The following is a 14,143-nucleotide window of genomic DNA, read 5'->3' as shown; positions in this document are numbered from 1 at the left end:
CATCTCTCTTGCTACGCCACTCCTAATAACACACTTATTAAATCAACATGCAATATTGTATAGATTCAGCAGACTGTCCCTGTTCACTGCTGTGACAGCCTCAGAGCTGCCAAGGAACAGGGGTCTGCAGTGCTTGCATGGCAGCCGCAGAAGGACTGTTCCCATCCCAGCAAGAAATCCACAGGCCACAACCACCCCAGACTGCAAGCCTTGAAGTCTCTCCTATCCCTTTTAAAGCCATAAAGCCCTCCTGGACTCCAAATATTTTGGCAGTTGTAGCCTCAGAGACTGAAGGTAAAGTGAGCTGTAATGATGCTGTCTGAAACAGAAGCATCTGACCCCTCGGCTTCGTACAGGTGGAAGAGCCTTTCCATGGTAAAAAATCAAGCAGGGTTTTCAAAGCACTTGAAGAAGCAGGTATTGCAAAGGGCCAGAGGAATACAGTATGGCTGTATTTTAAGGAGTGACCCAGTAGGTTTTGTGTTTAACCTTTTAAGAGCGACCATTAAAAATACAAGAGGAAGGACTGAATAACTTCATGCCAAAAGATGTAGCGGTCCCACCACCACCATGATGAACAGAGGTCTGCAGGGGATGATTAGGAGGGAGTAAAGTAGGAAAGAAGAATATAAAGCATTACTTGAGGAGTCACAACAGCAGCAATTACCACCATAACTTCTGTGAAGTTTCCATAGGAAGAAACACCATTTTCCACAAATGTGGTTTTAACAGCAGCTTCCATGCTCTCCGAGAGCAAAGCCACGTTGCTCTCAACTCCCACCCCATCCTTCCCCCTATGCAAGTGCCACCAGTTGCCTTTGCCAGCTTGGGTTTGCCACCACAGTCCTCAATAAAGTGGCACTGGGGACCACTACAGCGTCCCATCTCAGCGGTGCCCTGGGGATGCGGCCATTCACAGCCGCCTGCCCAGGGCAGGAGGCAAGGCAGGGACTGCTCATTCAGAGGGAAGCATGGCCTTTCCCTCCAGCCCCTCCCCTCGCTTGCCTTGTCCTTGAGTACTCCTTATTCCCAGTTGCTATCTGGCAGCGTGGTCCTATCATCAGGTGCCGTCCTTCAGGCCGTCTATAAAGGCATGCCAGGATGCGGCGTGCTCCCGGAGGCAGCCCTGCTCCTGCGCCATGCTGCAGGCCACCATCAAGCTGTGCTGCGGCATCGCCCATGACCACCACCGCCGCCTGCCCGGTAAGCACCGCTTGCCTCCCCTCCAACCTTGGGAAAAACAGGCAGAAAAGAAGGTCCTAAAGGAGATGCTAAGCTTGCATCTGATGGGCATCCCCTTGGGAGGTGCTCCCTTGGAAATGTCACATCTATGCATCTATGTTCCTCCTGCACTGTATTATGCACAAGGTAGTCTTGGTCTTAGCTGCAAATCAACTTCCAGCAGAGACGCAGGGCAGCTCGGCATCTTCCTTGCACACTCTGTGCTCACCAAAGCCCACACATATCTCCCCTAGGCTTGAAGATAACAGCCGTTGCAGCAATACAGAAGGACGTGAGAGGGCTCCGTTGCCTGCCTTCCAAAATTCCATGTTATTTTCAGAGGCTGATGGGAAAGGAGACAGGTAAGCTCAGCCTGGGCGCTTGGGTACCACGTTTCCTAGCTCTGCTCACAACGTCCTTGCAACACATGATGGAGGGATGCGTATTAAAATGCACACCTCTCTATATGATTTGACCCATATTTTGGGGGACAGAGTTAGTTGTCTTCTCACTGCTGGGCTAGTCTCCAGCTTGCTGGTAGCTTAAAAGCATTCCCTGTACTGATGGAAAACTGGGTTAGCGGGGAGACCCTGAGATTCTGGGAAGGTAAATTGCATTGGCTCACTGTACAGGCAGCCAAAGCTTTTAGCAGAGGTTACAGGCACTTATCAGTGTTTTGTTGCATGTCTGCTGTGTCTCTAGTTCCCCCACTTACCTAAAGACTTGAAAATTGGCAAATTCATCTGGGTTTTTTTTGAAGTGTGGCTTGGTCCAAAGGCTGCCTATGCAATGTTAATAATACCCATGCAACGTGCAATTTGTACCACAGTGTTACTGGGAAATGATTTGGAAAGCAATTTGAAAGAGCTTTCCAAGCAGTCGGCACAGAAACAGTGATTGAATGCCAGGGATGCTCCTGACAGAAAGGTTTTCTGCACCAAGCCATCCCCAGCCCAAGAGGGGACCAGTTGCGTGGTGGAAACAGCAGTGTCAGAGCCGAGACTTTGGGTCAGCAAAACCCTCTGCTCCAGCTATGTTTGCACTTCTGTACCCACAGCCATGTGCACAGGCAAAGCTAGGGGGGCTTTTCACATTACTCTGCCTTGCTCCTGCAGCTGCCTGTGCCGAGCCCATCAGAGATGTAAGCCCCAGCCGGTTCTCCAGCGTGGACCTCTCCTACATCAACCAGGGAGAAACGGCCCTGCAGCGAGCACTGAGCATCCTGCAGCAGCACACCAGCTGGCAGGCAGAAACGATGCTGGTAAAGCCCGGCCACCTTTTGCCCTTACTGCTTCATGCCAGAAACGCTCTCGGGAGGAGAAATGAGCCTGGGGAGATGACATTTGTTTCTCTTATTCCTCCTGCTTGAAGGGAAACGATGGGCGCAGGAGACGTGCCATGCAAAAGCACGGCAAAAAGGGTTTCCAACCAAGCCTTCGTTAAGCACGTTCACAAGAAAATCTGCAAAGTAAATAGACAGCAGGAAAAGGCTTGGAAGGGAAAACTCAGATAATCATGTTCCCAGGGAAAGCCAGGAGCATTTCTGCAGGAAAAAAACCCAACAGATTGTGACTTTGCTGTTATTTACGGTGTTTGTTCATTAAGCTGTTTGCTGAATTGTTTAATTTAGCTAGAAAGGAGCTTAAAATAAAAAAAAAAAAAGCAATCGTAGTGGCATGATTTAGATATAATAGCTTTCAATTGTAAACCAAACAGTGATTAAAAAGACAACTGGGATGGTTTATTAGCAAGGTATTTCATTGATACAGGCTCTCTGCTCTCCCAGGATGCCGAGGCTACCGTGTCCAGTGCTGCCCTCCCTGGACTGGGCAAGGTGTTTCGGGCAGAGGTGGTCCTGGCCGTGCCAGTGGCACGGCTGCACCGAGAGCTGTTCGAGAGGATCGAGCAAATGCCCCAGTGGAACCCGACCCTTAGCCGGGTGAAGGTAAGGTGGGGAGGGATGCACTGCAGGCAGCGAGCGATGCCATCATGGGCAGACGGTCTGAGACTCTGCATCACCAGGGTTGCTAGCATCCAAAAAATCGTATTTGTCGAGGCTTTTAAGATTGCTGAAGGATTAAAGCTAATTCCACACTCCTGCAAGAGCAGGATATCACCCCAGGGACAGAAGATGTGCTTTACTGGCGTGGCATTGAGAAACGTGTCATTTCCAAGTTCTCTTTTCCGCACAGCACCTGTTCACAGAGTTTTTTCCATGCTGGGGGACTCTGACATTGCTCAGACTTTAATGTCAGGGGAGAAGCTGTTCAGGGGATTCAGCTCAAAAAAAGAGGCCAAACCAAATATATCACGCTGTGGGGGGCACCCCCAGGAAGCTGATGTGTTGTCTTGGGCTTCTTTTGAGTATTTATTTGCCTTATTTCTCAGGTCCCAAACCACAGCATATCTCTAAGCAAGCTGCCAGCCTCAGAAAGCCTCCCCTAGCTCACCTGGGCTGGCTCAGATGCTACCCAGCCTCTGCTTATTTATAGCTACCACTTCCCTGTCCCTTCAGAAAAAGAAATAGCATAGGGAGAATCCCATCCCAGATAAAAAAAAGGTTGCAAAAATCACCCACTTTCCCCCTTAAGAGCCTGCAGGGTCTTGGGATTTAATTACCACCAGGTGCCAGCCCCAAGCCCCAGCCTTGCTGCTGCTTCTGCTCCTCCTCCTGCTCATGCTGCCATCCCCAAGGTGGCTTAACGTCCCCTGGGCGGGAGTAAGGGGGTGGCAGGGATGTCCCTGGAGGGGCAGGCACAAGAAGCCTAACCCCCAGGGCACTTCTTGCTCTGGTAGGTGCTGCAGCGCATTGGGACAGACACGCTGGTGACACACGAAGTCACCGCCCCCAGCCCGGGCAACCTGGTGGGCCAGCGGGACTTTGTCAGCGTGCGGCACCGCGGGAGGAGGGAGACAGCCATCTACCTGGTGGGCACCACCACCCACATCGAGCCCCTGCCCTTGCAGGAAGGGTGCATCAGGTACAGCCCCCGCAAAGTGACCGTCATGGGATATCGTGTCCCGGTGGGGGGACACCACCGCTGCAGTCATGAAAGTTTGCACGGGGCATGGCAAGGGAGGCATGCCAAGAGCTACCTCCCTGTTGCATTTGCTCTGGCATCTCTTTACCCCCGTTTTCCCCCCACGGGGGACCCTAACTGCCTGCTTCCTTGCCCACTGCAGGGCCGAGTCCCGACTGAGCTGCATCGTCCTGCAGCCGCTGGCAGAGGACCCCGGCCGTACCCACTTCACCTGGCTCCTCAGCATGGACCTGAAGGCAAGTGCCACCGTGTTACTTGGGGTGAGACAGCAAGGGGTATGCATCCTGGCGTGCAAATGCACCTTGCTCCCCAGGATGGGCACCCCAATTCCCTTTGACCCAGCAGGACCAAATTCGGGGTTTTTTTCTCCCAAAGGGCTGGATCCCTGCATCTGTTGTTAACCACGTCCTGCCGCAGTCCCAAGCAGACTTCATCAAGCACCTCCGCCGACACCTCTCTGCCGCTGTGTGCTCCTGAGCTGCGGGAGGATAGGCTCTGCCCGAGCACGAGGGACATGGCCCAAGCTGGAGACCCGCTCCTTCCCCTGCTCATTGCTGCTGCAGCCAAGGAGCCGCGGCCGCCAGCAATGGGGCGAGGCAGTGTACCCACTGAGCAACCCCGAGCAAAGAGGACACCCTTCACCCAGCACCGTGCTTCTGCTTCAGGGATGGAGTGGAGCATCTGCAAGGACTGAGCCTTGCCCAAACCTCGCCCGTGAGCAGCAACGGTAGCTGGTATTCAGCATCGCTCCTCACCGCCGTGCACAAGGGAAGGGGGGGGTTGCCAAAACACACCCCAACGTTGGGCATCACTGCCCACGGTGCCGTTTGTTCTGCGGCTTCAGCCCTACCCCGGTTTCATTGCTCTTTATTTATTACTTGACCATGGTATCAGTTGTCAGTGCAAGCTCAGGGGCTCTTCTTGGCCTGAACCAGCAACACATCTTTATTTATTTTGGAATGGCTAAGCTATATATTTATGTGTGTGTATATATGTATATAGATAGACGTTTTTCTCCTGCTATGCCAACAGTAGCAGGCACAGCCAGAGCAGGCGTATGGTACTAAAGCCACGTCCCAGGGAGTCAGAAATGTGCTTTTCACCATCAGTTCAATTGACTTAGGGTACTGCAACGTGGAAAGGGGTGGCAAGGCAGGCGAGAAAGCAGGTAATGGAGACGGGCAGCAGCAGGGTCAGACTCAGCCCCACAACCCCATAACGCAGCATCACGCCCTTGGGGACCATGCAGCCAGGGGACTTGTCACTGCAGACCTGCAGCATGATGAACCGCCCGGTGGGTTTCGTCCTAGGTGGATCCCTGGGAGATCCCTGCAGCAGGGATGGCCGCTCCAGTGATCCTGACATGATCCTGCACCCTGGGAACAAACACATTGTGCCATAAAGCGGCTGCCAAACGCAGCTAAAAACAAGCCAGCTGGGTGCCATGAAATGTTATTACAACCATTGCAGGGTGCTTGTAATTTATACATCCCTGGGGTTTGCTTTGTCTTATTTAAGGGGGGGGGGGGGGGGGGGGAGGGGGAATAATCTCAAAACAGCTATGTGAAACTGGCTGATAAAGAGGAGCAGCTGGGTTGAAATAAAGAGGTAGTGGCTCACAGTGTCAAATTCATTTCAATAACCACACACACACAAATAAATCAACAGAAAGAGATTTTGATGTGATTTTTTTTTTTACATTATGTTAGAGTTAAAAAAAAAAAAAAGAAAGAGAACCCAACAAAATTAATAAATATTAAAAGTTTAAAAGCTCTGAATCTCGTATGTACAAAACTTTATACATCATCGTAACACTGGACAAGGTTATGTCACAGGAATGACTTGGCGCATCCGCCTGGCCCAGGAGGACACAGGGGACCAAACGCACCCTCTCCTCCCAGAGACAGGACCAAATCCCTGCTGGGAGCTGGGACATCGCACCACTACATCCCCACGCCGCAGCTTTCCACCCACCGTGGCGTCTGCACAGTGACAAGCAACCCAACCTCAGCCCGCCCAAGGCGCTTCTTGCGCTCACCTGGAGTAAATATCCCAGTGCTGGGTCCTGGCCCTGCAGCATCACCACCCCAGAGCATCCACACGTGGCGGAGCCGGGGGGAGTTTATCGCACCGTGCTTTAAATAATCTCACCCACCTCTCGGTGGGGGTTAGCACCTGCAGCACAGCCTCCTTGCCCCAAAGCCCCCCCCGGGGACCTGGGGTGCAAGGGGGCTGGACCAGTCCTGAGCCACAGCTCTCCTCTGAGGTATAGCAAGGAACCACCGCAAATATTCCTAATGCAATAAAGCACTAGTGCCCAGGACAGCACTGAAGGGAGGGGCGCAGCTGAGAATTTGGGAGGAAGGAGTGAGCATGCATGCCTGCACGCACATATACTGCGCCTTGGAGACCTTACAGCCCATTTTTGACGGGGGAAGGTTTTGTTTTTATTCAATGCCTCCAAGGCTATGAGGCAGGGGGCTGAACGTTCGAGAAAAGCCTTGCTTCGGGCAGGGAAAGGTGAAGCAAGCTCAGTCCTGCCCCGAGCCAGCCCAGGGCTGTCCCAGAAGCAGGAGAGGGCTGTGGCACAGCCTGCACTGGCCCCAGCCCTCCTGCCCTGCGCCGCTGGGGAGAGATGTTCCTTGAAGAGTAAATGAAGCATTATCTTTGGCACAATAAATAAATGCTGGCACTCCCACGGAGGGCAGCAGTGGTGGACACGCTGGCAAGGGGCACAGCGGTGGTGTCAGCAGTCCGAGGGATGAATCCCACCCTGGTACACCCACAGCATCTCGTCGATCCCATGGGTACCAATACCTGCACGCCTTGGACCTGGGCACCCCGCTGCAGCGTTTCATAGGCATCCCTCCGTCTGTCCGCTCCCACGAGGTGTGCTGGTTGCTTGGCTCAGACAGATGTGTGGCTTCGTTCCATCTTTCATGAAGCCCACTTAATGCCAAAGGGCAGCGCCCAGGAGGCAGGGGCCCTCCAGCCTCAGGTGCTTTTAAGAGTAGTTAGATAAATGCTCATCCAGCCTTGACTCAGAGGCAATCCACGAGCAGAAGGGTGCACAAGCTGCCATCTTAACATCTCTTCAGCCCTTTTTGTACTGTCGGGTAGCTCCAGGGGAGCATTGCAGAGGGAGTCCAATGCTTAGAACGTCAAGAATGCACAGAGGTCTCCATTCATTTCAATTAAAGCATGTACCTCAACCTCTCCCCTGCTGCAAGCCACACCAGACTAGCAAAGGCTGAGGGGAGCTTGCACACTGACATGAGCTCCTCTGAGATGCCCCGACCTCAAGTTTCTCGCAGCCACATGAGTGCTATCGATGCAGTGCTCTGCCCCTGCACCGACGGCACTGAAAGCACCAGGCCTCGAACAGCAGCGTGCCCTAAAACCCGTGGGCTCCTGGTGTGTGCCGAGTACCCCCGGCCACCTCGCCAGCAAGCCCCGGACAGCTGAAAAGCTTACCAACCACTGCCCCTATAGATGCCCCATCCTGTTCCTTGGGTGGCCAGGGAAGCAGCACCATCAGGACCAGTGGCTGCACCCACACCATGCACGTGCTCCTAAGAGATCCTGCTTTGCAATGCCAAACTGGTCTATCCACCCAGCCTTGCCTTCCTCGGACTCCACCTCTCCAGCCCCAAAATCTCCACCCTATCGGCTCATCCTCCACGGGATCCCACCTTCCCCCTGCCACCGCACCTGGAGGTGCTGGATGCCCTCAGCTGGGAGGCTGCACACCCCTAAGCACCAAAACCTCAGCAGCCCCCTCAGAGACACCCTTCAGGGACACAGCAGCCCGCCTGGCCCCACTTTGGAGAGGTTTTGAGGACTGTAACTCCTTCAGGCAGACCCTGTGCCTGGAGCTGGCCTGACACCAAGCAAGCTGCACGCAGCCCTAGGCTCCTAAAGTGCTGTGCATACGTTTAGTACTTGGCACAATATTTTTTAACGGCGTTAAATCACCTCCCTTTCAGCCCCTCCCAAGCGACAAAAAGGATGCAGATAAATCTTCCTCTCTCTTTTCTTTGTAACTGCCCCTAAAATCCAATCCTGGCTTCTCAGTCATCCCCATTTTGATGCCTCACAGACACTGGGTACAAGGGTACAGGGCTCAGGCTGGTGGTCCTGGGGAGGCTGAGCATCAGTATCAGCTCAAGGCTGGCCAAGGGCAGTATTGGCTAAAAAGTCACTGCTGGGTGACAGGCATTTTTTACATGTATTTTTGGTCTTTGACCTTGTTCTTATTGCTCATTAGAGTTGCCTGGACCATCTCCTGCCTATCCTGCAATGCAGGTTTTCACGCTCCATCTTCCCCCAGACATGTTTCCCAAACTCTCTACCCCAATGGGGACAGGCCAGGGCAGCAGTTTTGGATATTTCCTGACATTTCCCCCTCCCACCTCTCCACCTCCCTCCGGTTGCTTGCCCCCCCCAGCTTCCCAGCATCCTCCCTTTGCCACCCCCAAGCACCAGGACTGAACCGACAATCCACAACCCTCCTCTCCAGCACATCTTGTGTTGCTGCTTGAGGCAGGTGAAAGGAAAAAGCAACATTAAAGCCCCCCCCCAAATCTTTTTAGCACCTTGGAAGGAAGCAGCCCATTGCGGGTTACCCGCAGCCAAGCCGCTGTTGCTTTTTTTTTTTTTTTTTTGCTCCTTTTCACCTTTTTTCTGTGGTGCTGTCAAAAAAAACATGCCACAGCTGGGAGGGCGGGGGGGATCATGAGAAAAAAGTGGTTTTCCCAGGAATTTTTGGGTGAGACGGGTTGTTTCCAAACCCGGCAGCGCCACCCATGAAAACCATCACTGAAAGTGGGGGAGAGAGACAAAAAGAAGGGGAGGAGGAAAGGGAGGGAGGCGAAAGGCTTCCCCTGCCCTGTGGTGAGGTGGTCCCGAGCAGGTTACCTGGTTGCCCGGCCCCCGTCCGGCTCGTTCGGGGCTGGCAGCCCCCCAGGAAAAGCACTGCTGCTGGGCATCCCTCCGCCGGCTGCTGACCCGGCCCGAGGAGCCGGGCTGGGGTCCCTACCGGGTCCCCCCCGGCCAGGGGCGGTGGGGCGGGGGGAGAGCAGCGGAGCAGGGCTGGGAGCAGCGGTTCCCGGGGGAGCACTGGGGGCGGTGGCAGGGGGTGAGCCGGTGGCAGAAGAGGCTTTCTTGCCACAGGATTCACAGCAGAGCTTGTTGTAGCCAGGGATGGAGCAGTAGCGGGCCAGGACCTCCATCTGGCAGAAGATGGACTTGTCCCCGAGGCAAGGCTCCCCTGGAGAGGGACAGGGACAGAGCAGCGTCAGACAGCATGAAGAACAAGGATGGCATTAGGCTCCCACCCCTGCACCCTCCCAGTGGTCCCCAAGGACATGGGGTGCCCCCCTTGCAGGATGCTGCCGAACATATGACTCCTCTCTGCTCCAGGGCAGCAATTTTGGCAATGCTTGTATGGGAAAGGGGGGCGAGGGAGTTGGAAAATAAAGCCAAAGTGTTCAAGGTTTCTGTGCACAGGAGAAAAAACAGAGAGCAAGGGATGCTCCAAACCAGCATCTTAAATCAGATCATGATGCATCTCATCCCAGGTACAAAGTGCCCTAAGCAACCCCTTAGAGCAAGGGGTAAAAGCCAGAAGCCACCTCCCCCCTTGGGTAAACATTAGAGGCTGAAAAAAGTTCACAGTAAAAAGGAAACAGCATAAAATCCAGGCGGCAAAGGGATTACAACACGGTGCCCAGCCAAAGGCAGTGGAAACTGCAAGATCCCAGACTCCACGAGATGGCAACCGAGCGGCAGGCTTTGCAAGCAGAGGCAGCAGGGATGCAGCAGTGGAGGGTAAAACTCTCCCAAACCGCTGCTGGATGTGCATCCTCTCTCCAAGCCACCCACATTTCCCACAGGGAGCTGCAGAAGCCCTCAGGAGGGTTATCCCAGGAAGCGTTGCCCTTACCCGAGCAGGGACACTTACTAGAGGAGATCTTGCTAACAGGGTTTTTGGGTCCGTCCTGGGGCACCTGCTGCCCTTTGGGCGTGCTGGGGTCATTGGCATCAGCGCTGGCGGTGGTGCCAGAGAGTTTCCCTGCGGAGAGAGCGCCACAATGCCCAGCCCTGCCATGGGAGGTTGGGGGCACTCGAAATACCTTGGGAGGGTGTTTTGGTGGGGGAATTTTTTGTTTTAAGGGATCTCCTTAAAAACAAGGTCCCTTGGGGAGCATGCGCTTGGCCCAGGACTTAAGCCACTCAAAAACCCCTGAGACTCCAGGATGCCCATCTCCATCGTACCCTCAGCTCACTGTATTCCCAAACTGCCAGAAAACCCAAAACCATCTACAGCAAATATCAGGGCCAGAAAGACCAGAAAAGCGTCATATTTTGGCTGGTGTTTAACCCTTTCTCTGCCAGCATTTGGGACGTTCACCACGACCTGCTTTGCTGGCATCCCCCTGAAGCAGATATGGGCTGGAAGCATGCAAGAAGGGTTGGTTTCCGCCAGCGTGACCCCTGCCAAGTGCCACCACCTCCTCCTCCTCCTCTCACCCGGGCAGAGGGCCACGTGGCAGCCCTGGACGGCCTCCGGCTTGTCGCCCTCGCAGCGCCCGCCGTTCTCACTGCCTTTGCAAACCACCTGCCGCTGCTGGACACCTTCCCCGCAGCTCACAGAGCACTGCGCCCAGACAGATGGACAGACATCAGCGATGGCAGAGGGGGAGCCAGCACACCCCGACAGCCACCCTGGAGGAGTATTTGCAATGACAGTGCCTCGAGTGGATATTGCTTTCTAATAAGGGCTTTTCCTTCCCCCTCTCCAGCAACTCCCCCCTGCTCTCCACCAGGATGCACAGGGATGCCATTGCCTGTCTAATTTTGAGTTTCCCCACAAACCTCAATGTAAACATCGCTGGCTTTTGTACCCTTATCTCCATCCCTATGAGACCAGCCTGCTCTATAAGCACCTGGCCTTCACACCCAGCCCCTGTACTCCTCCTCCAGACCCCACCGTGCAGCCAGGGGGCTTCCTCCCCGCCCCAGCTCACCTCCGACCAGGCGCCCGTCCTCCACTGTGCAGGGCAGGGCAGGCGGCTGCAGGGCCGGCGCGTCTCAGGCCGCTGCCCGGGGCAGTACTTGGTGTGCAGGGTGCGGTTGGTGCCGTCCTGCAGGCGCTGCACGCACTGCACCGCCCGCGCCTGCACCCCCAGCTTGCCGCAGGACTTGCTGCATGCACCCCACTCCTCGGCCACCCAGCTGCCGGCGGGGGGAAGATGGACATGGTGAAGGCATTAGAGGCAATGCCTGTGCTGGGAAGCGGCCGGTGCGCTCCAAACACCCCCATAGAGGGGATGAGAGCACCTCAGGCCAGCTGGGGAGGACTTACCCTGGCTGGGAGCACTCCTGGAGGTTACAGCGCCGTCGGATTGGCTTTGGCTTCTTGCCGTTGTCACAGAAGTTCCTGTGCACCATCCGGTTGTCGCTCTTCCGCCGGCAGCCGTACTTGGTGTACTGGATGCCTGGGGAGAGCAGAGCACGGGCGGTGAGGCAATGGGTTCAGGGGTCCCACCGGCTCCCCGCCCGGTCCCCTCCAGCATCGCTGCTGGGACGCGTGCTCACGGATGTCACTGCTCAGGTGGGACCCAAGCAGTGCTTCACCCAGGTGTGCAGAGGATGCTCGTGTGGGTGCCGGACCTCCCCCAGCCTCCTGGGGTGCACACACAGAGAGGGGCGAAAGCAGACTCAGCCTTCCCCCCCCTCCCTCCCCCAAGCTGCTCTCCTGAAAACCCAGGTCAAGACATCAGAGTTTCCTGCAGGAGACACAGCCATGAGCACTTAGCGAGCTACGGATTTGGCTTTATTTCTCCAGACCGGGGAAAAAGAGCAGCACATCGCAAGCCCAGGCAAAGCACTGCTATAATGTGCCAAATAAGCTGAGCTTGCTTGGGAGCAGACCAGACTGGGACTAAGCCAGCCTTAACCAGGAGCTGCCTGCCGCCCTGTCAGGAGCCCTGCTGCAGCAAGGTCCGGGGAGCCAGCAAGGGCTCGCTTTCCAGCTCTGCAAGTCCTAAAATCGTCCAGCCGTGAGCTGGACAGTGCAAGTTGGAAGCGTGATGTCTTCTCCATCATTTGAGGGTCAGGTAGGTTGGAGGTGACCTCTGGAGGTCTCTGGTCCAGCACCTGCTCAGAGCAGGGCCAGCTTCGAAGTCACATCCCACTGGACATATTGAGGCAAGGCTTTCATCAGCAAACCCCTGATGCCAGCGTGCAGGCACACATGCTTCCTCCCAAAGGGAAAAATCCAGCAATAACTCTGGCAGGAGCTCACATGTGCTACCCGCCCTCCATCACAGCACCTCCGGGTGTGTCCACACCTATTTCCACACAAGCTTTAGGAGCAGTCATCTGCAAAATCACTACTCCTGGGCTCAAACTGGGCTAAAAACAGCCAGCAAATTAAAAACTCATAGCAGATAAGTGGATAGACAAAGGTATGCACACACGATCACATAAGCCTGTTTTCATAAGAAATCTGGCTAAAATGCTCACCTAAACTGCTCTGCAATAATGGTTTTTAAACACTCATGTTCCCTCGTGGTAGATCCCTCAAATTACAGAGATGCAAACAACATGGGTATGGGTGTGGAGAAGAAAGCCAGGCCTCCAAGCAGTACCAGGGCTAAAGCCTTGCCATGCGTGATCTTGGTGAGAAACACTTTAAAACAGCATCTATATGTTTCCAAGCCAGAGATGCCCAAAAGGACTCATGCACTGCCTAACGCACCCAAGCATCCTCCCAAGCACATGCCATAGGCTACTACGAAGGGAAAGCTACCTCCTCCGCATGCCTTGGAGCACTGAGACCAGCTCTTGAGGGCCCACTCGTAAGAATCCATCTCCTCAAGCAGGACATTGTTGTTTCCGATCATGGGCAGCAGGTCTTCATGGATGATGTACCTGTACATCAGGCTGCTCCTCGTCTCCTCCTCCTGAGGGATGACCTGCAGGCAGAGAGAGGACAATCAGAGAGGGGGAAGGAGAGGAAGGAGTGATGCCATGGGAGAGGGAAGGGAAGAGGAGGCCATCACAGAAAAAAGAAGTGAACAATGACCACCACATGGTATGGTACACACAAGAGTAGGAGAAACAAACCCCCAAACTACCTCCAACGTGATTAGGTGGGTTCTGAACACACCCTTCAGGAACGTACCTCTCCAGTTGTGGAGAAAAACACTGACCAAACATCCCAACTCCAGCCTTGGGTTGCATGCCCCTGGCTTCTCCTCTGACCTGCAGGACCACAGTCTATGCCCAAAGCCAGCGCCAACCATGGGGATGGACAGGAGTGAAGACCTACCCTTCCCTGGGTGCCCAGGGAACCCAATCCCTAACTCCCCCAAATACCAGTATAACTAAAATGAGATGTGGAGTGATAAGCAATTGCTGCACGGAGCAAAATACAGTTGGACTCAAAGGCAAGCACCCGAGCGATGCATACTTATGCGATTCTTGCACACAGCTCATTGCCCCTTGCTTTTGGCTAGCTCATTTCCCTGGTTTTAATGACATGCCCTACATCCTTTCTCTACCAAAGTCCTGCCATCACTTCCTACATCCCATCTCAGACCACCTTCCCTCTCTGTACCGCTGGGTGACGGTCATCCCCAACACTCCCAGAGGATGTATCAGCCAGGCTTACCAAAACACTGATGGCCTCGTGCAGAGGGCCGCTGGTTTTCAGGCTCTCTTTGCCATGTTCAACGGTGTATTCCCACTCCAACCCCATCTCAATGAACACTTGGCTTTTGGCTTCTTTGCCCTTGGCATTAAGGATGAAGTTACCTGTGGCTTGATTCTTAACAGCTGGAGGAGAAAGGAGGTATTTCAATGTCATTTCCTCT

At 54.5% G+C, this 14,143-nt stretch overlaps 2 protein-coding genes across 5 annotated transcripts in view; one reads left to right on the top strand and one right to left on the bottom strand.

The window, feature by feature from the left end:
- The first annotated feature begins 1,139 nt into the window (after positions 1–1,139).
- LOC104013555 (steroidogenic acute regulatory protein, mitochondrial) lies at positions 1,140–4,739 on the top strand. Its single transcript, XM_087766027.1, has 7 exons — positions 1,140–1,203; positions 1,476–1,583; positions 2,337–2,482; positions 3,008–3,166; positions 4,018–4,202; positions 4,405–4,498; positions 4,638–4,739. Exons 1-7 carry the CDS (start codon positions 1,140–1,142, stop codon positions 4,737–4,739), a joined length of 858 nt encoding a protein of 285 aa, XP_087622153.1.
- A 4,004-nt stretch (positions 4,740–8,743) lies between these two features.
- ADAMTS14 (ADAM metallopeptidase with thrombospondin type 1 motif 14) overlaps positions 8,744–14,143 on the bottom strand; it is a 34,991-nt gene continuing 29,591 nt past the window's right edge. For all 4 annotated transcript variants that reach the window (XM_087767120.1, XM_087767121.1, XM_087767122.1 and 1 more), the window contains exons 16-22: positions 13,942–14,105; positions 13,078–13,243; positions 11,629–11,761; positions 11,291–11,498; positions 10,794–10,920; positions 10,225–10,335; positions 8,744–9,531 (exon numbers count right to left, since the gene is read on the bottom strand). In XM_087767120.1, the coding sequence (XP_087623246.1) occupies positions 9,176–9,531; positions 10,225–10,335; positions 10,794–10,920; positions 11,291–11,498; positions 11,629–11,761; positions 13,078–13,243; positions 13,942–14,105 (1,265 nt within the window). In that variant the 3' untranslated portion in view covers positions 8,744–9,175. The remainder of the gene's footprint in view (positions 9,532–10,224; positions 10,336–10,793; positions 10,921–11,290; positions 11,499–11,628; positions 11,762–13,077; positions 13,244–13,941; positions 14,106–14,143) is intronic.

This window comes from Nipponia nippon, unplaced genomic scaffold (genome assembly GCF_047370975.1).
Source record: "Nipponia nippon isolate SJK-2023a ecotype South Korea unplaced genomic scaffold, ASM4737097v1 scaffold_3, whole genome shotgun sequence".
Classification (NCBI taxonomy): Eukaryota; Metazoa; Chordata; class Aves; order Pelecaniformes; family Threskiornithidae; genus Nipponia; species Nipponia nippon.
The sequence above is the reverse complement of the archived record's forward strand: the minus strand, read 5'-3'. Positions and strand labels throughout refer to the sequence as shown.

Bases quoted from the DNA above. Each gene is read 5' to 3' on its own strand.
- LOC104013555 (XM_087766027.1), top strand. From the start codon at position 1,140: ATGCTGCAGGCCACCATCAAGCTGTGCTGCGGCATCGCCCATGACCAC. The intron at 1,204-1,475 runs GTAAGCACCGCT...TATCTCCCCTAG, and splicing joins CCACCACCGCCGCCTGCCCG to GCTTGAAGATAACAGCCGTT. The intron at 4,499-4,637 runs GCAAGTGCCACC...TTTCTCCCAAAG, and splicing joins TCCTCAGCATGGACCTGAAG to GGCTGGATCCCTGCATCTGT.